The sequence below is a fragment of the Ctenopharyngodon idella genome, chromosome 15 (genome assembly GCF_019924925.1).
Source record: "Ctenopharyngodon idella isolate HZGC_01 chromosome 15, HZGC01, whole genome shotgun sequence".
Taxonomy (NCBI): domain Eukaryota; kingdom Metazoa; phylum Chordata; class Actinopteri; order Cypriniformes; family Xenocyprididae; genus Ctenopharyngodon; species Ctenopharyngodon idella.
Window position 1 is genome coordinate 35,372,463 of NC_067234.1, and position 22,572 is coordinate 35,395,034.

Here is a 22,572-nt window from a genome sequence, read left to right on the forward strand (position 1 = left end):
TTGTACTCATTTATATGCACTAATATAACAATGCATAGTAATAATCATCAATATTTGCATATGTAATTGCATATTTTTACTGAAACATTTTAATATATTTAGAAAGGCTTCAGTCAACATTTCTCAATGATGACATAAATAAATATGAATATTTAATTGTATTCATTTATATGCATTAATATAACAATGCATAGTAATAAACATCATTAATTGCATATTTAATGCAATATTTATTTGCATATTTTTACTAAAACATTTTAATATATTTAGAATGACATTTTAAAGTGACATAAATAAATAAAAAATAATAATATTTAATTAATTTATATAATAATGCACAGTAATAAACATCAATATTTGCATATTTAATGCAATATTTAATGAGATATTTCTACTAAAATATTTTAATATTTTTAGAATGAATTCTGTCACCATTTTTCAGTGATGATGTTAACAAATTGGTGAATCAATTTTGAATCAGTTCATTAAAACAGTTCGAACTGATTCACAGAAACTATTATTACATAATCACTATGTATAATTATCATAAGCATATATAATTATAATTGATTGATCAGATTTCAGGCAGTGATAATGATCAATGTTGAACTCCGATTGCTGGATTATTATCTTATAAAGATTCTCTCGTTGGTGTAACTCGTTTAATGAGCTTCTTACCCTCCAGACACGTCGAATAAAACTCGATGAAGAATTTGGTTCTGCTGGCCGTCTTCACGATGGCTTCGATGTTCTCAAACTCAATATACGCCTGTTCTGAAGACTTGGGCAGACCTGCGGAGGAAGAGCAGCTCAAAACGGACGTTCACCGGAAACGCAAAACAGAGCGATGACATCACGCGCCGTACCTTTCTTGGAGACAAACTGTGAGGTCACGCCCACCTCAAACGTGCCGAAGACGGGCGAGTGATCGCTGGTGACGATGTCATCCGTACAGCCTGACAGAAACACAGTCAACACAAATATCATTTGCATATTTATCTGAGTGGGTGGCATATGCAAATCAGCCTCAATAACCAACAAAACTTCACACGCTTTCATAGCACACTTTTGTCAGCCTGGAATGTGTCATATATTTTGAGAGTAGAGCTGGATGATAGAGACTGAATCAACATTAGTGCTGTCTGAACGATTAATCACGATTAATCGCATCTAACATAAAAGTTAGTGTTTATTATAATTTCTTCATTCAACGCGGAAGATATTGATTACAACTTCAACACCATTGGACCGAACCATCAAGAATTTCTCCCGAGACTGCATATCCGGACGCTCTTCAACAGCTCAGGCATTTGCAAATATCATACATATGAACACTAAATGGTGATTTAGTATTAAGTTGTGAAACCCAAAGGTGCTTTAGAGTGAGAAACTGATGGTTCTTCCAGCTCGTTAAATGACTCTTTTCATAGCTCCATTTCCCTGTTATGCTACGGTTTAATTCACTTCCACTTTCTCATTTCCCAATGTCAATTTAACGTTTATGATCACAGCTACATGCTAGAAAGAGTTATTTTTCTGTGGCCACGGAAAATGTCCTTTCTGAAGAGTTGACAGACGATCTAAACTGAGTGTTCGCTGGCCGAACAGATTGATTAATTGTAATATTAATTCAGCTACATGAAGTTAATTCGATTAACTGATCCAAATATTTATAATTAATTATAACAAGTTGATTAGATGATTAATTATTCATATTATGTGATTAATCGATTTGACAGCACTAATTAATATATATCATTATGGTTTTTATTTTGACACCACAAGCTGATCCACCATGTTGATTTTTAATGTTCAATGCAAGAAGTAAAAAATCTAGTTAAAATAAGCAAGGCACGTTTTTTGATAAATGAAAATTTAAGCTTATTTGCAACAATAAAACTGCTGAAAAAATCTGCATATTTAATGCAATATTTAATCAAATATTTCTACTAAAACATTTTAATATATTTCGAATGACTTCTGTCAACATGATGTGAACAAATCAGTGAATCAGTTTTGAATCAGTTCATTAAAATGGACAGTTTGAACTGATTCACAGAAATTGTTCTACTTTATGGAAAACTAAAATGGCAAGTGTTATAATTACATAAATTAATGATAATATAAATTATATATAAAGCAATATAAATTAATTTTACACCCCTAGTCAAAAGTTTGAAATAATGTTAATTAATGTTTTTGAGACTGCATTTATTTGATCAAAAACACATTAAAAGTTGTGAAATATTATTATAATGTAAATCAGCTGTTTTCTATGTGAATATATAGTAAAGTGTAATTTATTCCTGTGATCAAAGCTGAATTTTCAGCATCATTACTCCAGTCTTCAGTGTCACATGATCTTGATTTGCAACATTTCTGATTGTTATTAATGTTGAAATCGTCATACTTACAAGAAAGATTTCTAATAAACGCTGTTCTTTTGAACTTTTTAATTAATCGTATTAGCTGACGTCATACCGTAAGAGTTGCAAACGATGTGTGTCTCAGGATACGATTTCCAGAGAATTCTGTCGCACCATGAAGGAACGTTGGTCCGCATCTAGGAGACGAGAGGGAACAGAGGAGGAATTTAAAGAATGCAGGACACTTCACTTCCTTTGGCAAAGGTCGGATCACGGGAAGTAGCTTCCTTAGAACCGTAAACATGTTAGCACAGGATTCTATCTTTATACTCAATAATGTGAACTTCTTCAAGACAATTTGAGAGTAATTTCAGGGTGATGTGAGCATCTGAGGTAACGCACCCCTGTGGCTTTCTGCTTCTGCCAGACATACGTGTCTCGGGAGCCGCGCTCATAGCGGTACGTGGGCGGGTAGGTGATCTCCTCCTCCGCTGGACACACACACACAGGAAATGATGTGGCAGGGAAAGGAAGTATTGCTGAGCCAAGAGACTCAAATCTCAAAGGCACATTTAGATAATCTAGAGAAAAACTCTAGAACAAACATGCATTTAAAAAACGTACATGAAGGTAGATTTCTCACAGAACGTGTCCAGGTTTTTGTAATTAATAAATCAATATAATAAATAATATACAATATAATAAGTTAGAATATTGTAATATCTCATTGGATTCTCATTATTGCAATGTTTTTGTTGGCACTTTGTCTCATTAATTAATTAATGCAATAACTAACATTAACAATTTGCAAAACATATGTTACAGTATTTATTGATCTTTGTTAACATTAGTTAATAAAAAATATAACTCTTCAGACACGCAGACAGACAGAGTTGAGCCGCACCGAACCGAAGGAAGACCTTGTTCTTCTCCCTCTCCAGATTTAGCTGGTCCACCTTCAACAATGGCTCAAATTCCTTCCTGTTGATGTAGTTGAGGATTTCCTGTGAGAGAGAGAGAGAGAGTCATTGACACGCCAGTGTTCAGACGCCACAGCTGTGCAGGTTACAGCGCTGTACTCCTGCAGGTACTAGTGTACTGCGCAGTGGAATTGTGGGATACAGATCAATGAAACCGATCATCCAGGTCTTCCATGCACACAGAAACTTCATATGCTGTGCACAGTAAGCACACTCACATCATATGTGAGGCTTGTTACAGCCACAGAATAAAAAAAAAAAAAAACTTTCTCACAATATATATATATAGACTTTTTTTCTTGCAATTGGGATTTTTTTTCCACAATTCTGACTTTTTTCCTCGATTCCAAGTTTATATCTTGCAATTTTGACTTTATTTATTTCTCGCAATTGCGACTTTTCCCCAGAATTCCGACTTTTCCTGAATTTCGAGTGTATATCTCCCAATTCCGACTTTATTTTTTCGCAATTGCGATTTTTCCCCCCACAATTCTGAGTTTATATCTTGCAATTCCGACTTTTCCCCACAATTCCAACTTCTGATTTTTCCTGAATTCCGAGTTCATATCTAGCAATTCCAACTTTATTTCCCGCAATTGCGATTTTTTCCCCCCACAATTCTGACTTTTCCTCAATTCCAAATTTATATCTCGCAATTCTGACTTTATTTCTCACTATTGCGACTTTTTCCCCATATTTCTAACTTTTCCTGAATTCCAAGTTTATATCTCACAATTCTGACTTTATTTCTTGCAATTTTTTTTCAACACAATTTTGACATTTCCTCAATTTCGAGTTTATATCTCACAACTTTATTTATCGCAACTGCAACTTTTCCCCCCAACAATTCTGACTTTTTGTCAATTCTGACTTTATTTCTCGCAATTGCCACTTTCCCCACACAATTCTGACTTTTCCTCAATTACGAGTTTATATCGCGCAATTCTGACTTTTTTTCCCTCTCAGTTCCAAGTTTATAATTGCAGCTTTGACTTTTTTCTCATAATTGCAAGTTTTTATCCCACAATTCAGACTTTATATCTCCCATTTCTGACTTTTTTCTTGCAACTGCAAAACTCACAATTTAGAAGTTTTTATCTCACAATTCTGACTTTATTTTTTGCAATTCCGAGTTTAAAACTTGCAACTCTGACTTTTTTTTCTGACAATTGCAAGTTTTTATCTCACAAATCAGACTTTATAACTCGCAATTTAAAAGTTTATTATTATTATTATTTTTATATTTAAAACTTTATTTTTTGCAATTGCCAGTTTACATCTCACATTTCTGATTTTTTTCTCACAATTGTGAGGTTTTTTTTTTTTCACACAATTTGGACGTTATAACTGGCAATTTAAAAGTTTATAACTCACAATTCTAACTTTTTTGTCAGAATTGCGAGCTTATATCACAATTCTGACTTTATTTCTCGCAATTGCAACTTTTTCTCACAATTCTAACTTTATTTCTTGCAATTACGATTTTAAACTCTGACTTTTTTCTCGCAATTGAGTGTTTTTTCACACAATTTGGACTTTATAACGCACAACTGAGACCCAAGTCGGCTACAGATATAATATTGCAATATCTCATTAGATTCTCATGATAAGGTTTTACAACAACGAATGCTGTACACACAGAAGACCTTTAGATTCGGAGAACACCAGAATACTTTTATCAAAAGCGTTTAGTTTACGCGTTTCATGGCGCTTTACCTGAATGTCCATGTCCAGACGGTAGTTGAGATCGCCGAACCAGAACAGATGCGTGAATCTCAGCGAGATGTCGAAGGAGTTCAGCTGTTTATCACCCAACGACAGCTGACGCAGGATGTCCAGGTAATTCTGGTTGCGTCTGCCAGGGGTCAAAGGTCATTAGTACTCATTGGCACTGTCACAAAACAAACCATAAATTGAGTATTTTCTGGTCGAGTCAGTGTTTTGAGTCACACCTGTGGATTTTTTCATTGCCGGACGTCAGATGACAGTTAACGAAACCAAACGATGTTCCATTAAACATGAAGGACACGCCCACTGCTCCTTTGTTTCCTAGGAAACAGACAATAACAAATAAATAAATGCATATAACTGAATCAAAAACATAGTGATGAACTGCTGAGCTATTGTCACATGGTGGTTCAGTAACTTCACTGGCCTTAAATCAAGATACATTTAACAATAAGACAAAAACAGAGGAAGTGTTTGAGTCAGTTGCTCTGACCGAGTGTATTGGCGATTCCCGTTTTGACGCTGGACATTCCCACGTGACTGATGCGGTTCTCGTGTTCCGCCTTCACTAAGACCACGATCTTAATGTTCCACAGCGTCTGCACTGCAATCTACAACACAGAAATCAAACATCCATTCCTCCTACTCATGCTTTTCACTCATTAAGTTAGTGGAAAGATCAACCGCCAGATGAGAAACACAGACGGCTGACACGGCAGACAAAAACACATAAAACTCTAAATAAAGTCGCAGTCATAACAGTCGTGGCGTCATTAAAACTGCACATGCACAGAATGACTACAGAAGCTCTTCATGACACAGATTTTAGTCTCCATCTCTCACCGGTTTATAGTCGATCTCTGTGTATTCTTTGAGGGCGGAGCGGAGCGTTTCCACCCATTCCTTGTCACACACAGAGTTCTCCTGCGCACCGAACACATAGATGTCATTAGGGATTGTGACCGCCATTTCATCCAGAGTTTTCCCCAAGCCTCGAGATAAAATCCACGATCCCATCGATTTAGGAGCAGGAACGCTGCCTGCAGAGAGAAACAAAGACTATGACACAAAGACGACATGATTTTTATGAGAAATGTTTTGGCCCAGCACCATGATGGTAGCTATGGTGTTGTGGACAATCATCAGGGTGTTGCTATGCTAATTTTGGGGGCAGTCATCAGCAGGAACATGCACAAAATGGCATCGTGCAAGGTTGGAAATGCCACCAAAATTAATAAAAATGCCACCAACATTCAAGATATGAATTGCCCTTGTATGAGTTCTTGTATTTTGTTTATTACAATGTAGTTACGCAATATCACATGAGCAAGAGAGCTATTTTCTCGAAAATCATCAATATTCATTTTATACAACAGTTCATTAAATAAGTTGATTATATGAACTGACAATTTTTAGACACAACGTTGTCAATTTTGAAACGAAAATAGTTCCAAACAAAGCAGAAAAGTTGCATCTCCCAGCAGCACAGTCATGTTTCGTTCTTGAATGATTCACCATTTCTGAACAAACCGGGTGAGTCAATGATTCAATGACTTATTCATAAAGTCAATGGACACTTGCTTCTTTCATGAATGAATCAGCCAGTTTGAACAAATTAGCTGAGTGAATGATTCTATGACTAAACTGCAATTGCAACTTTTTTTAAGAATTCAGACTATTCCTAAATTCTGAGTTTATATCTCACAATTCTGAATTTACTTCTTGTGATTGCGACTTCTTTCCATAATTCTGACTTTTCCTCAATTCTGACTTTATTTCTTGCAATTGTGATTTTTTTCCACAATTCTGAGTTTATATCTCACAATTCTGACATTACTTCTCGCAACTGCGACTTTTTTCCACAATTCTGACTTTTCCTCAATTCCGAATTTACTTCTTGCAATTCTGACTTTATTTTTTGCAATTGCAATATTTTATTTTCATATATAATAGTATCATTTCATTTTTCCCAACATTTCATATTTCAATATTCAAACTGTTATATTTAGAACATTAATCTTATAAAATTATTCAGGCAATTGTAATTGCAATCTCTGTGATATTCTGGTATTTAGAGGTCTGGTGTGTGTGTGTGTGTCTCACCCATGTTCCATGTTCCGATGAAGATGGAGATCATATCCGGCTCATCCTGATTGGAATGCTTGTTCTTCATGAGTTGCAGCAGTTGGCAGAATGCTTCCCTTTTCTACAGGACGAGAAACAACTGATTAATCTGCGGCTTCAGTGTACATACAGGTAACACACAGTGAGTATCTATAAACATCTGACTTCAGAAATGCCACTCACTTTTGCGCTGGCAAAGATGAAATCTTTCCTCTGGCTTTTGTCTTTTTCCTTCTCAAAGACGATTCCGAGTTTATTCTGAACACGCTGAGACTTAATCAGCTGCCGAACTACAAACACACACACACAAGTCATTTCTGTAGTGCATTAAAGGGTCCATATTCTACACTTTAACAGCCCTTTACTGCTAATAATTTAAGAATAACACCATCATCATCACCGACTCACTCTTGTCGTGAGTGAACGTGTTCCAGTCCTCCTGCGCATCCTTCATTTTCTTCATCACCACCAGTTTTCCTCCCTCCACATCCACACTCAGCGAGTACTTCTGACTCTTCCCGATCTTCGTCAGGTCAGCCAGATACACGTCCAGTTTCACCTGACACCACAACACACACACATGAGTCAAAACACACAAATGCTGGTGGGACAGTACTGTGAAGTAGCGTTGTACCTCAAAGGTTTGCACAGGAATAGCTTTGTGTCTGATGGACAGCAGCGGTGAGATGGCCGGAGTAGATGAGCTCATGTCCTGAAGTGCCTTCAGAGCCTGATGTACACATATTAATGCATGATTAGTTTACACACCTAAAAGAGCCAGACTTAACAGTGCTGTTAGTGATTTCAGCTGTTTTGCAAACATCTGCCACTGAATTAGACCTGTTCATGGTATACAATGACAGGTTTATTAGAAAGCTAGACTAGGAAACAAGTTAGAGCAAAAGTAAATAAATAAATAAATAAAGTGTGCCTTTCTGATACCCAAAGTGCTACAACATTTACATTTATGCATTTAGCAGACAATCTTACAGCGCACACACACCAGGGTCGGAAATTAACAGGGGCTTGGGGCAAAAATGCCACCAAAATTAATAAAAATGCTTTCAAAAACCAAGATATGGTGCAAAAAAGTCTCTGTATAAGTTCTTGTTTTTAATATTTATAAGCAATATCACACAAGCAAAAGTGCTGTTTTCCCGAATATCAGCACATTTGCCAAAGTGATATTCAATAACAATAAGCTAATTGGCTATTAAGTGACTTACATTTAAGTCACAATATTGTCTGTTTTTCCTCTATTTTGCCAACGAAAATAGTTCCAAACAGTAGAGCCATTGCGTGTATCTGAACAAAGTTTCGTTACTAAACAAATCCTCGTTTTTGAATAAATCGTTCTAATGAATGACTGGACGACTCACTCAGTCACTTCTGCTTTGTCCCTGAATGAATTAGGCGTTTTGAATGAATCGTTTGACTAAATGATTCAATGACTCACTCGTTAAGACAATGATTTGTTGCCACCTACTGGCGCTTTTAGTTTCATTTCATTTTATCTGAGGGAGGAAGATTGAATGTTGTTTTTGTTTTCGGTCATGATTGTAACAATAGTTCTGGTTAAAGAGATAGAATGTGTTTATGTATTTATATTTTTTATAATAATAATAATAATAAACAAATAAATAATAATACATTTTATTTATAATGTATATAAATAATAATAAAATAATAAAATATAAATAATAACATTTATATTTATGCATTAAGCAGAAGCTTTTATCCAAAGGGACTTACAATAGAGGAACAAAAGCAATCTGACAAAGAGCGAACAATATTCATAGTGTACACTGCCAGGTTTATTAGAAAGCTAGACTAGGTAACAAGTTAGAGCAGAGGTGAAATACAAAGAAGAGAAAGATTTTTTTATAATAACAATAAATAAATAATAACACACAAAAAGTAAAGTAAAACACAAAATAAATTTATGGTATACTCAAACACATGATATTCATAAGTATTTATATTTTAATGCAGTTATCACACTTGCCTAATTTGCCAATAAACCAGTTTTATTGATTTCAATAAAGACGAAGCTAATGGGAACGTTTGAATAAGAAACGCGGTGTCTGTAGTTAGACACGCTCACGCAACATTTCTCCAGCACTTCAAATGATATTTTTAATGTGATGACCACAAACATTATTTGTTCATCCTTCTGAGATTGTCCCCATTTGTAAAACCGAACGTTTCAATAATACATTTGATAGAAAATACTTTTATTTAAAAATAAAAAAGACATTAATTCTAACCATCAGATGGCGGCAGAGGAGCATTTATTGGCTTATATTAGCCATTTCCTGTAATAGTTTTTCGCTTTTGAATAAATAATAAACATTATAAAATCACTAGATTTAAAAATACATTTTGTCAAGGTAAAGTATGAAGTACTCATAAAATCTCATGAAAAACAATAACTTTTCTTGCGAATGAATTACACAGAAAGCTGTCAGTCAGTGCAGTGCAAGATCAATGATTTTATTCAATAAATCTAACTAAAGTGCACAATAAATCTTTAATTTACAGTGTGTTGATGCTTTTTTTTTCACACTGAAGTGTGAAAACTGATGGTTGAATTGAATTTTGCTGAGGAGGAACACTGATACACATCTTTTTATTACACTATTGATGCTCGACACACCAACAAGTGACATTTCACTGGCAGTCTTCCAGCTGGCTTATATTATTGCGGAAGTTCTTAAGAATGTTCTGTGCATATGGTCAATTTGGCTCTAAAAGACTGTGTGGTGGAACTAATGATGCGTGTGTTTGTGTGTGTACCTTCTTCTCTATAGACGACAGCAGATCCTTGAGGATGGCCAGTTTAGTGACCAGATGCTCCAGCTCCTGATCTCCACCCTGAGACATGGACTACAGACAGAGAGTCATTGATCAGAAGCTTTTATCTAGACCTTCTTCATTTAGAGCACATATAAAACCCTCAGCACTTCATAATCACTCAAACGCCAGGCAGGAAGTGATGTCATACCTGCTGGATCATTCTGGACACCATGGAGGCGCTCTGCTGATCGAAGACCTTGGACAGGATCTCCAGGCCGCACAGAACTTTATCCACCTCCCTGCAGACACACAGACACAGAGTATGTACTCCCGTGCATGTGAATAAACGAGCGTGTGTGTGTGTGTGTGTGTGTGTTTGTACCCATGCAGGCGTTTGCAGGACGACACGAGCGTCTTGTTGAGGTGCGGCAGGCTGTTCGCTCCCTGTTTCACAGCCTCCAGGTCCAGAGCGTAGCTGCCCTTCAGATACTCGTGAGAGATGGTGCTCAACCCGTTAGACGCCGTCACGCTGCAGAGGAAAACACTGACATATCAATATTAATGCACACATTCATTCAGAATAACAATAATAATGGGACAATTTATCATGCATGTATTTGACAGATGCTTTTATCTAAAGTGACTCACATTGTAACACTTTACTTAAAACCTTTATGTGTAATGCATAATGTATGTTATAATGCATTATATCTTTTTATGAATAATTGTAATAAAATGCACAATAATATTTGCAGATTTCTTGAAAATGGTTGTTTTCACACTTTCTAAAGGTGGGTTTAATGAATAAAGAAGTATTATAATGTATTATAACTGTGGTTACAGTTATTCATGAGCCCATTTAAACATTTTATTTTATTTACCGGTATTTTACATTATTTCTGAATGTAATAATAAAATTCTATTTTGACTCTGTGCGACTTATTTTCCAGAAAGCATGGTAATGCAAAAATTTATTTAATGTTACATTTGAAGTGCTCTGAAGCTCCGAAACTACAAGTAATGTCAGTTCTGCTGCAGAGGAGAGTCTTACTTCTCAGGGGGCGTGTCTGGACTGACGAGGGCGGAGCCTGCGGGGCTGCTGGTAGAGGCGGTGCGTGGAGGGAGGGGGGGCTTCTCATCTTCACCATCTAAACACACACACACACACACACAGGTTTGTTTTTGTGAATTGTGGAGACATTCCATAGGCGTAATGGCTTTTATACTGTACAAACTGTATTTTCTATCGCCCTACACCAACCCTACCCCTAAACCTACCCATCACAGGAAACTGTGCACATTTTTACTTTCTCAAAAAAAAACCTCATTCTGTATGATTTATAAGTCTTTTGAAAAGTGGGGACATGGGGTAATGTCCTCATAAATCACCCTCTCCTTCTAATACCTATGTCGTACCCATGTCATTATACAAATTTGTGTCCTGATATGTTACAAAAACGCACACACACACACACGCACGCACACACTCACACTCACATTATGACTCATATAACAGCTCATCACTGACTCTCTCTCTCTCTCTGTGTGTGTGTGTGTGTGTGTGTGTGTGAGTGTGTGCGTGAGTGAGTGTGTGTACCAGAGTAATCTCTCTCCTCTGTGGTTTCCTCTCTCTCCACTGGAAACTGCAGTGTGGTCACCAGACCTTGACTGGGCTGAAGATACAACTGAATCAACTCAGGAAGAGTCTTAAACCGCTTGGGCTGAACGCCCTGCGATGTCTGAAACACACACACACACACATTTTCAGATAACCAGCAGTTTCAACCCTTGACCTGAAAATTCAAGAACCACTAAAGCAGGCCTGGATGAATATGATGAGGAACCGCCTGCTGTCAGACAGAGAAAACACACATAAGATCAGCAAAACAGAATTACATTGAAGAAATGTTGGTGGTAGATTTACTTCTAAACAATATTTCACTCAGAAATTGCTAGTAAATTTCAGCAACACATTGAATTAAACATAAAAATTTAAAGCAGAAAGACCAATAGGTCCGTTTTGCTGTAGTGCTAGAATATAAAAGATGAGAAAATACATTAAAACACAGAATGATTCAGTGACATCACATGCTATGATTCATGGGAACAGAAGCGCATTCACACAGTCTTGTGTCTCTAACACTTCTGTGATCATGTTCAGGGATGCAAACACACTTTCAAATGTGAATTTACAGTCAAATTCAGCATGAGGATTGAAGGAAAACATAATCATTATCAGTCTCTAGGCATAATTCAGTTCTCTCAGGCCACATTCACACTGTTGTTTCATGGAACCCGTTAAATATGACAGTAGTAATATTTATATATTCATAGGCGGATTATTCATATGGTTTAATTGTCAAGATTTTTTTGAATTATATGTCCCATTTTTGTTCAAATTGATATCTTATCTTGAAGTGAAAAAGATGGTTATTATTATACTGGAAACAGTTGGGTTCACAAGTTATGAAATGTTTACTTGTTCAGATTTATATCTCATCTTACAACAGATTACATCTATAACAGTTGGGTTCACAAGTTATAAATAATTTATCAGTGTAAAACGTGGTAACCTGGTTTTGTAAGGATTTTTTTCTACTTAAAATCTTAAAATGACTTCTGTTGATGGAAGTTTTTTGAAAATATATTTTGAATTCAAAACTGTGATTTTCACAGAAAAGTGACGAGTTTGCAGCTCTGTGATGCTGCGATTCATCTGACTGATTTGGTTCGAAACAGTTTATTAATGACTTTTCTGAAATGCTTCTGTGAAAATTAACAGGATGTCCACTTCCACAAACAACACTGCTGGAAGAATGGCAAGTGTGTGTGTGTGTGTGTGTGTGTGTGTGAGACAGACAGATAGGAGACGCCTTGTGCATTGAACTCAACAGCTGGTTCTGCAGACACAGACATAGACACACACAGACACACACAGACACAGACACACACTCACACACAGAGACACAGAGACACAGACACACACACACACACACACACTGTACCTGCACCGCTAGGAAGTTCTCCTCATCAGGCAGGATCCTGTATGTGTGAACATGTTTCTGAAACCTAGAGAGACAAACAGACAGAGACAGATTTATCATGTGGGAGAAATGAAACCAGGTCAGTGGTTTGAATGGCTGAATGTTTAACTGCATTCACATACACACACACACACACACACACACACACACACACACACACACACAAAGGCATGTCAGATTTTCATGCTGGGCTCAAATTTTCACTGTGTCAAAAGCGTGTGTGTGTGTGTGAGAACTACAAACCTGTCCATGTCAGTCAAACACACAGCCTGTTCATGAGTGCACACACACACACACACACACACACACACACACACACACACACACACTTATTAATAGTAAATACTACAGATTAACCCACACACCAACCATAACAAAAAATATACTGAATTACAATTCAAAAAACAAAACAATTACTTCAATTAAATATCGTTTTTACTAACAAGTACATCCCAGACGGAGGTTTGACAGATTGAGCTCATTACTGACAACCAGGGTTAATATCGTTAACTAAAACTTAAAACTTAACATAATATAACTTAACATAATAAAACTTAACATAGTATAACTTAAACATAATAAAACTTAACATTATGTAACTTAATAAACATAATAACATAATATAACTTCTTAATAAACATAAAACTTATAACTTAAAACATAATTTTAACTAAAACTTAAAATTTAACATAATATAACAAACAGTAAAATTTAATATAACTTAAAACATAGTATCATAACTGAAAGTTAAAAAACAAAATATAACTTAAACATAATAAAACTTAACAGTATAACTTAAAACACAATATCACTAAAACTAAACTAAACTAACTAAAACTCAAGATATATATATATATCTTAAACAATAAAACTTAACATAATATAACTTAAAAACAAATTTAACATAGTATAACTTAAAACAATATCATTAACTGAAACTTAAAACAAAATATAACTTAATACACATAATAAAACTTTACTTTTAACTTAACATAATATAACTTAAAACATATCATTAACTAAAACTTTAAATAATATAACTTAATAAAACTAATATAACAACATAATATAACTTAAAACAATATCGCTAACTAATACTTAAAACTTAACTAAAATTTAACCAAAACTATTAAAAAACATTTTGGTTAACTGAAATAAAGCTGAAATCAAAATATTAATATTGTATTAATAATATTTAATAATAATATTAATAATATTTTATTTTGTTTTAATAATATTTTATATTAATAAAAACGATAACAGTAAATAAATAATACTAAAATAAGAGAAATTTGTTTTTTAAGTTTGGTTAAGAGACACACACACGCTCATGTTGTTTTGACTAACAAATCCATGAGCGAGCGAGCGTGTGTGTGTGTGTGTGTGTGTGTGTGTCTTTCTGTTCGTAGATCCAGAAACACGGACAGAAATCTGAAAACCCACATCATTTCATAAGCAAACTGTGTTGAAAACAACAAAATTCAGCCACAAAATATTAAAGTATGTTTGCAAATACACAATAAAGCATCACTCCATGTGTGTGTCTCTCTAGGAACAGGAAGTAGAGCAGAGAGAGTGAAATGAAGAGGGAAAGTGAGACAAACAGAAACAGAGTGTAAACGTGTGTATAATGAAGCCTGTGGACGTGTAGTTCTCCCACATGTGCCGTCTGCATGTCAAACACGCGTGACACCTGCCCGTGTTACTGAACCGTGACGCTTTCACAATGTGTGTTTGGCCTCACACCATTAAAACTGCATGGATGTGTGTGTTTCTGGACTCTTCTCTCTGTGTTTAATCTCTTCCTGTGCCATATTTGACCTGGCGACACACACACACACACACACACACACACACACACACTGTGCCAGCTGTGTGGCGTCTCTAAGTCATCATCAGTGTGTGCCAAGAGCCATGTCGCTATGACAACCACTACAGCAGTGTCTGTGTGTGTGTGTGTGTGTGTGTGTTTTAAAAGGTCACTATAATAAAAGAGAAAAACATCCATAAACACGCATATATACACAGAGACTCAACACTGTAAAAAAGAGTTGAGCTGACTTAAATAATAAGGCCTGTAAAGCATTTATGAGTTCTCAACTTCAGTCGTTATGGTAACACTTTACAAAAAAGGTTAAACATTAGTTAACAAAATGTCCACCTATTTCAGCTTAAGAACTGAAGTTCAGTTGCTGCCTTACATTAAGTATATTCAAATTGGCTGCACAAGTCATTTCAACTTAAATTATATTAAACTGACTTTAAAAAAATTGTGTTGGAACTTGTATAACTTATAAAAAATAAGTTGAAACCCAGCTAACAATTTTTGGTTTCCAGAACGTTCATACTTAATGTTCGTTTTTACTTAGTCAGGAAAGTTTCTTTTAACAGAATTTTTCCATTAATATTTAAGATTTACTACATTTACCATAGACACAATCTATGGTTTTTTAAATATTTATTCATAGACATATTAACAATGATAAACAAACAATTATTTGACTTAAAGTAGGATATTAGTACATTTATTTCTTGCCACTGAATAGTAACGTTTAGCAGAACAAGCTTCTTTTGGTAAGTAAACAAAAACTTGTGTCAAAAATATAGGCTCATATTTACTCTCATTTCTTTATTAATTATATATATAATATTATAATACATAATATATATATTTTAGCTATAAAGTTGGATCGATCTGATCATTATAACATGTTTTGATTGATCTAATTTCTACTTTTTATTAAATGCTGTATTAAACTAATTTCAGAGCTATTACACAAAAACATGTGCAACGCTTCGGAAAGTTACACTGTGAAAAATATTGTTGGTTGAACTTAAAGTAAGTTTCCTGGTTCCGTAACCATTACGGAACGTTCTGTATTAGTTATTTTTAGGTTATATAAAAACAACCTCCCAATGTTTTGGGAATGTTATTTTATAGTTAAAAATAATAAAACCTAAAAAGAACATTCCAAGAACATTATTAGTCCCCAAAAATAACCAAACAGCAACCAAATACTAACATTAGTGGAACGTTTTGTGTTTGCTGGGGATTGGTTAAATTATTTTGATGAGTTAATGTAAAAACATAAGTTCAAAATAATGTTTATTAATCTTACTTGATGTTCATTTCAACATTTACGAATACATTATTGAAATCAAAAGTTGTATCTGTTAATTTTATTTAATGGACCTGAGCTGACATGAACTAAAAATTAACTGTTGCATTTTTTGTATGTTGTAACTTTTTGTCTTTTTAGAGCTTCTTTACAGCAGAATGTGAATTTGTCTCATATTTGATGAAGTTTGCATCACTGATTCTGTTATTTTCACTGTGAAGCTGCTTTGAAACAATCTGTATTGGATAAGAAGCTATAGAAATAAAGCTTGAGCTGGAGCATTACAGTCATTTTACCACAATTAAACTGGTTTTAGATGCTCCACGACAGAGTAAAATCAATGTGAAGATAAGTGTTAATAATCTGAATGACTGAAAACAAATACTGAACATCCAAACCTACAACCAGGTCAGAATTGCAAAACGTAATCTCCATTATTGCACAGATCTAATCTGCTAGATGCAACTATAAGATACTATAAACATTAACATCATGATTTTCCGTAATGAAAAGCATTAAACAAATAAATCTGACTCGAGAATCACGAGACTGTTTCGCTCATCTCAGCACAAAGACAGACGCTTCCCTTTTCTGCTGGCAGGATCACTGGCGTCTGAACGCGTGTTTTTATAGACACACACAGACAGATGAGATGAACAGACAGAAAACAGCATGAGGAAACACACCAAACTGAAGTGTGTGTGAGACCACAGACAGAAGAGGCCTGTCGACTCCTCCCTGGGTTATTTCAATTTGAGCTGGTGAAAGCTTGAAGGTCACACACACACACACACACATACACACACACACATTCCATAGACATAATGATTTTTATACTGTACAAACTGTATATTCTCTCCCGTAACCCTAAACCTACCCATCACAGAGTATTATTGGATATTGCCATCTTTGTGGGGATATTTTGTCCCCATAGCGTAGGGACTCACACACACTCACACACACACACACGCACACGCACACGCACACACACACACGCACACACACTCACTCACTCACTCACTCACTCATTCACTCATTCACTCATTCACTCACACACATACTCGCACACACTCGCACATACTCATACTCACACACTCATACACTCGCTCATACTCATACTTACACATACTCACACATACTCACACTTGCACATACTCATACTCACACACTCATACGCTCACAAATACTCACTCATACTCACACACTCACATACTCATACTCACACACTCGCACATACTCATACTCACTCATACTCACACTCACACATACTCGCACTCATACTCACACTCACACACTCATACTCACTCACACACTCGCACATACTCATACTCACACATACTCACACTCACACATACTCACACTCACACATACTCACACTCATACTCACACACTCGCTCATACTCATACACTTGCACATACTCATACTCACTCATACTCACTCACACATACTCGCACTCATACTCACACTCACACATACTCACACTCATACTCACACTCGCTCATACTCATACACTCGCACATACTCGCTCATACTCATACTCACACACTCACACATACTCATACTCACACACTTGCACATACTCATACTCACACTCACCCATACTCGCACATACTCATACTCACACACTCATACGCTCACAAATACTCACTCATACTCACACACTCACATACTCATACTCACACACTCGCACATACTCATACTCACTCATACTCACACTCACACATACTCGCACTCATACTCACACTCACACACTCACACTCATACTCACACACTTGCTCATACTCATACTCACACATACTCGCACTCATACTCACACACTCATACTCATACTCACACACTCGCACACTCATACTCACTCATACTCACACTCACACATACTCGCACTCACACATACTCACACTCATACTCACACACTCGCTCATACTCATACACTCGCACATACTCATACTCACTCATACTCACACATACTCGCACTCATACTCACACATACTCGCACTCATACTCACACTCACACATACTCACACTCATACTCACACTCGCTCATACTCATACACTCGCACATACTCGCTCATACTCATACTCACACTCACACATACTCATACTCACACACTTGCACATACTCACACACTCGCACATACTCATACTCACACACTTGCACATACTCGCTCATACACACACACATACTCACGCACACTCAAACATACACACATACTCACTCACACATACTCATACTCACACACACTTGCACACTCACTCGCACACATTTGCACACATTTGTGTCCTCATAAACCATGTCTACAAGAACACTCACACATACTTGCACACACTCACACATACACATACTCGCACACACAGTTGCGCATACTCACACACACTTGCGCATACTCACACACATACTCATACACACACACACACACACACACACACACACACACAGGTTTGTTTTGCTATCTTAGTGAGGACATTCCATAGGCGTAATGGTTTTTTTACTGTACAAACTGTACATCCTCTCCCTCTACACTACCCCTAAACCTAACTCAACCCATCACAGGAAACTGTCTGCATTTTTACATTTTTTATAAAACATTGTTTAGTATGTTTTTTAACTATTTTAAATATGAGGACTCATGAAATGTCCTCATAAAACACACACACACACACACACACACACACACACACACACACACACACACACACATCCAGGTCACTTCCTGTTCATGCAAACCTATGACATACTTTACAGGACCACAAAACCACAAGCTCAAAAACACTGGATTCATTGTGTTATAATGCTGATGTGAATAAAGATGCATGAAAACATTCACTTCCCAGATAAAAAAACAAAAACAAAACAAAAAAACTGGGTGAATAAACATCTCACAACAAAAATAAAGGAAGTAGAACAAATACATCCATGATGTATACATAACTCAATTAAAATATATTTTTCTCACATTACAGTAATGGGAATTAGAGGGAAATAACTGGGCTTCAATCGTATTTTTCCTCTGGTTCTAGGGTTTAATATGAGCTGGACAGACTGAACGCTCTCCTGGATCTGTTAAACGCGTCCTCTAATGTCCCTCCGATGCCTGAGGAAGAGACTTTACGACTCACAAACCCAAAAGATGGAAAACGGCACTTGATGCCAAAACTCAAGACGCAGAACACTCGTTTGGAATCCATGGAAACTTCTGAGCTCAAATTCTCGTACTATTTTTACGCTTATATGTTTGAATAGACACACAAAACAATTTAGCAAACAATGCGGGAAGAAACTTTTTACTGCAGACATAAAGGGTTTAACTAGATTTTCTGATTGCAGAACCATGAGCTGTGTGTGACCATGCAAAACTCAACATCAACATCTGATCCCTAGTAAAGTAGCAGCACAAGACACTGGAGGAATCATTCACATCTGGAGAACAAACACCTGCAGGACGAGTGAAGTCTAATACTGGGATATGATCAAGGTTATTGCTGTAACTAAAACTAAAACATGTCCGTTACTAGGCCTATCGTGATTATTGATGAATTGTCTGATCATTGTTATTCAATCTAATTGCAATTATTTGAGATAGGAGCAATAATTGTGTAGTTTGAATTTCAATCACATTTTGCCAAATAATATAAAAACACTGTTATAAAGTACACAAGGATAGTCAAAGGTCTTCCTTCATATAAAATGAAGATTTGTGGGTTTAATCAGACTGCATTACTATATTATATTATATTATATTATATTATATTATATTATATTATATTATATACTAGTGCTGTCAAATCGATGAATCCAACATAAAAGTTTGTAAATATATTTGTGAATATATTTGTGAATGTGTGTGTACACACACAGACACACACATTTACAAACTTATGTTAGATGCAATTAATTGCTTTGACAGCACTACATATTATATACTATATACTATTATATGATATTATAACTAGTGCTATTAAATCGATTAATCTAACATAAAAGTTTGCAAATATATATATTATATATATATATATATATATATATATATATATATATTATATATATATATATATATATATATATATATATATATATATATATATATATTATATATATATATATACACACACACATACACTTACAAACTTTTATGTTAGATGCGATAAATCACTTTGACAGCACTACATATTATACACTACACTATATATACTATATACTATTATATGATATATTATATTATATAATTATTAATTTCCTCAGCATTAAAGTAAATCATATGGGCCTATTTTATTATAATTTTTATTATTATATTATATATGATTCCAAGTGACATGAACAAAAGAGAAATAAATCATTATTCACAATTATTTTAATGGCAATTAATCTTCAGCACAAAATTCATGATCATGACAGGCCTATCCGTTACTTGAAATAAAATAAATGTTACCTGAAATAAAATAAGATATTTAAAAAAATAAACTTATTTATCTAGAGTCCAAGGCCACATTTCTCATTTTCATTTAGTTTAACATGATGTGCTAAAATAACTAAAACTGAATAAAAATTTATAAAACTATACAGACATATTCTTAAAAAATAAAAAATCTAATAAATGTGACAAAAACACAATTGAATTAAATTACTAAAATTGTATCTAAAATTTTATAAAAACCATAATAGTATCTCAAATAACACTGAGTATGATCAGGTGGAATAAGTCAAAAATCTGATGAGAAACACAAACTTCCCACAAACATGAAAGAATTTTTAAAAAATGAATGTAAGAAATTAATGTTTCAAATTACACCCTTATCTCCTGTGAAAACATCACTTGTATATCATAATGACAGTTCTACACTTTGTGATAGTGCTATTTAAGTCAATCCTCAGCAGCACTAGTGCTGATAGTGATGTGCTGAAACCTCTAGCACTAACTATTAAAGTTGAGCGTGTAAGTGCAGCGTTTGTGCTTCAGACATGAATCATTACTATAAAGAAAATGTAACAGCAATAGAGTAGACAATAACTGGCAATAGCAGTGGAGAAGAATATTACAAGCAATGGAGTAGAATTACAATTAGAGCAAAGATACAAAGTTACAATTAGAGCAAAGATAATACAAAGACAGAAAATGGGGCATTAAATAAACAAGGAAGCACACAGCAACATAGATTCAAGCACAAAAACGAAATACAGAACATTACTTGCAGCAGAGTTTTGAATATACTGTAACTTGGCAAAGGAGTTAGCAGGCCAATGAAAAGAGCAGTACAGTAATCAAGATGCGATGAGACAAATGCATGAATGACTGTTTCAGAATCTTTGACGCTAATGAAAGGAATGGAGCCAGGCAGTGCGACGTAAGTGAAAAAATGTTGTTTTGGTGATGGAGTTGATATGAGCCTCAAAGTAGAGGGAGGGATCAAAAATAACACCTAGATTTTTCACAGTTCCAGAAGGTATAAAGAGAGTACTATCAATCTCACAGGTGAAATCACGACGAATTTTGCTGACTAATTTCAGTCTATGTTTAGTTTCAGAAACTTGGAGTTGAGCCATCTTTTTATTTTATTCACACAAGCAGAATTTTTTTCAATTTAAGTGGACAGAGCAGGTTTACAGATAGTATGGATTTGGATGTCATCAGTGTAGAAATGATAGGCCTAGCTGACGTAAAATCTGACCCAGGAGTAGTATGTAGATGAGGAATAATAATAATGGACCTAGAACTGAACCCTGAGGGACACCCTGCTTCAGGGGGACAGTAGGAGATCGAAAATCCTGCACTAAAATGTAAAACTGTCTATCAAAGAGATAGAAGGAAAGCCAAGAAAGGACAACACCCTGGAAATACCTACATCCGAGAGGTGGGAAATAAGTAATTTGTGACAGACAATATCAAAGGCGAAGCTGAGGTTTAGTAGTTGAAGTACAAAGAGACAGCCAAAAAAGTAGTAGGTCATTCGCTAGCTTTACAAGGGCGTTTCAGTACTGTAAAGTGGGTGAAAACCAGATTGAAAGGGATCAAAGGGGAGGAGTGATCAGATGCGCCATATTCAGGTGAAAATGTTTTGCATGGTCAAACATCACTCACATATTCTTCAAACGTGTAAAAATGAGACAAACGTGAAGGAGTTCCAATGATGATAATCTCAGTTTTGTACATGTTTAGTTTTTGAGATATCTGGAGTTGAGCCATCTTATTATTTCATTTACACCAGCAGAATTGTTTTCAATTTGAGTGAATAGAGCAGGTTTACAGATAGTATGGATTTGGATGTCATCAGTGTAGAAATGATCAGCCTAGTTGATGTAAAATCTGACCCAGGAGTAGTATGTAGATGAGGAATAATAATGGACCTAGAACCGAACCCTGAGGGACACCCTGCTTCGGGGGGACAGTAGGAGATCAGATAGACAGTCAGACAGTATCA

The 22,572-nt window shown here is 35.4% G+C and overlaps 1 protein-coding gene across 2 annotated transcripts in view; it reads right to left on the reverse strand.

The window, feature by feature from the left end:
• Positions 1 to 22,572, reverse strand: part of inppl1a (inositol polyphosphate phosphatase-like 1a) — a 33,193-nt gene that overhangs the window by 7,221 nt on the left and 3,400 nt on the right. For both annotated transcript variants that reach the window (XM_051861154.1, XM_051861155.1), the window contains exons 2-20: positions 13,000 to 13,063; positions 11,592 to 11,733; positions 11,046 to 11,142; positions 10,377 to 10,523; positions 10,203 to 10,293; positions 9,995 to 10,084; positions 7,833 to 7,928; positions 7,607 to 7,757; positions 7,382 to 7,488; positions 7,178 to 7,280; positions 5,918 to 6,114; positions 5,568 to 5,685; positions 5,299 to 5,395; positions 5,063 to 5,201; positions 3,271 to 3,370; positions 2,769 to 2,857; positions 2,482 to 2,563; positions 867 to 956; positions 679 to 792 (exon numbers count right to left, since the gene is read on the reverse strand). In XM_051861154.1, the coding sequence (XP_051717114.1) occupies positions 679 to 792; positions 867 to 956; positions 2,482 to 2,563; positions 2,769 to 2,857; positions 3,271 to 3,370; positions 5,063 to 5,201; positions 5,299 to 5,395; positions 5,568 to 5,685; positions 5,918 to 6,114; positions 7,178 to 7,280; positions 7,382 to 7,488; positions 7,607 to 7,757; positions 7,833 to 7,928; positions 9,995 to 10,084; positions 10,203 to 10,293; positions 10,377 to 10,523; positions 11,046 to 11,142; positions 11,592 to 11,733; positions 13,000 to 13,063 (2,114 nt within the window). The remainder of the gene's footprint in view (positions 1 to 678; positions 793 to 866; positions 957 to 2,481; positions 2,564 to 2,768; positions 2,858 to 3,270; positions 3,371 to 5,062; positions 5,202 to 5,298; positions 5,396 to 5,567; positions 5,686 to 5,917; positions 6,115 to 7,177; positions 7,281 to 7,381; positions 7,489 to 7,606; positions 7,758 to 7,832; positions 7,929 to 9,994; positions 10,085 to 10,202; positions 10,294 to 10,376; positions 10,524 to 11,045; positions 11,143 to 11,591; positions 11,734 to 12,999; positions 13,064 to 22,572) is intronic.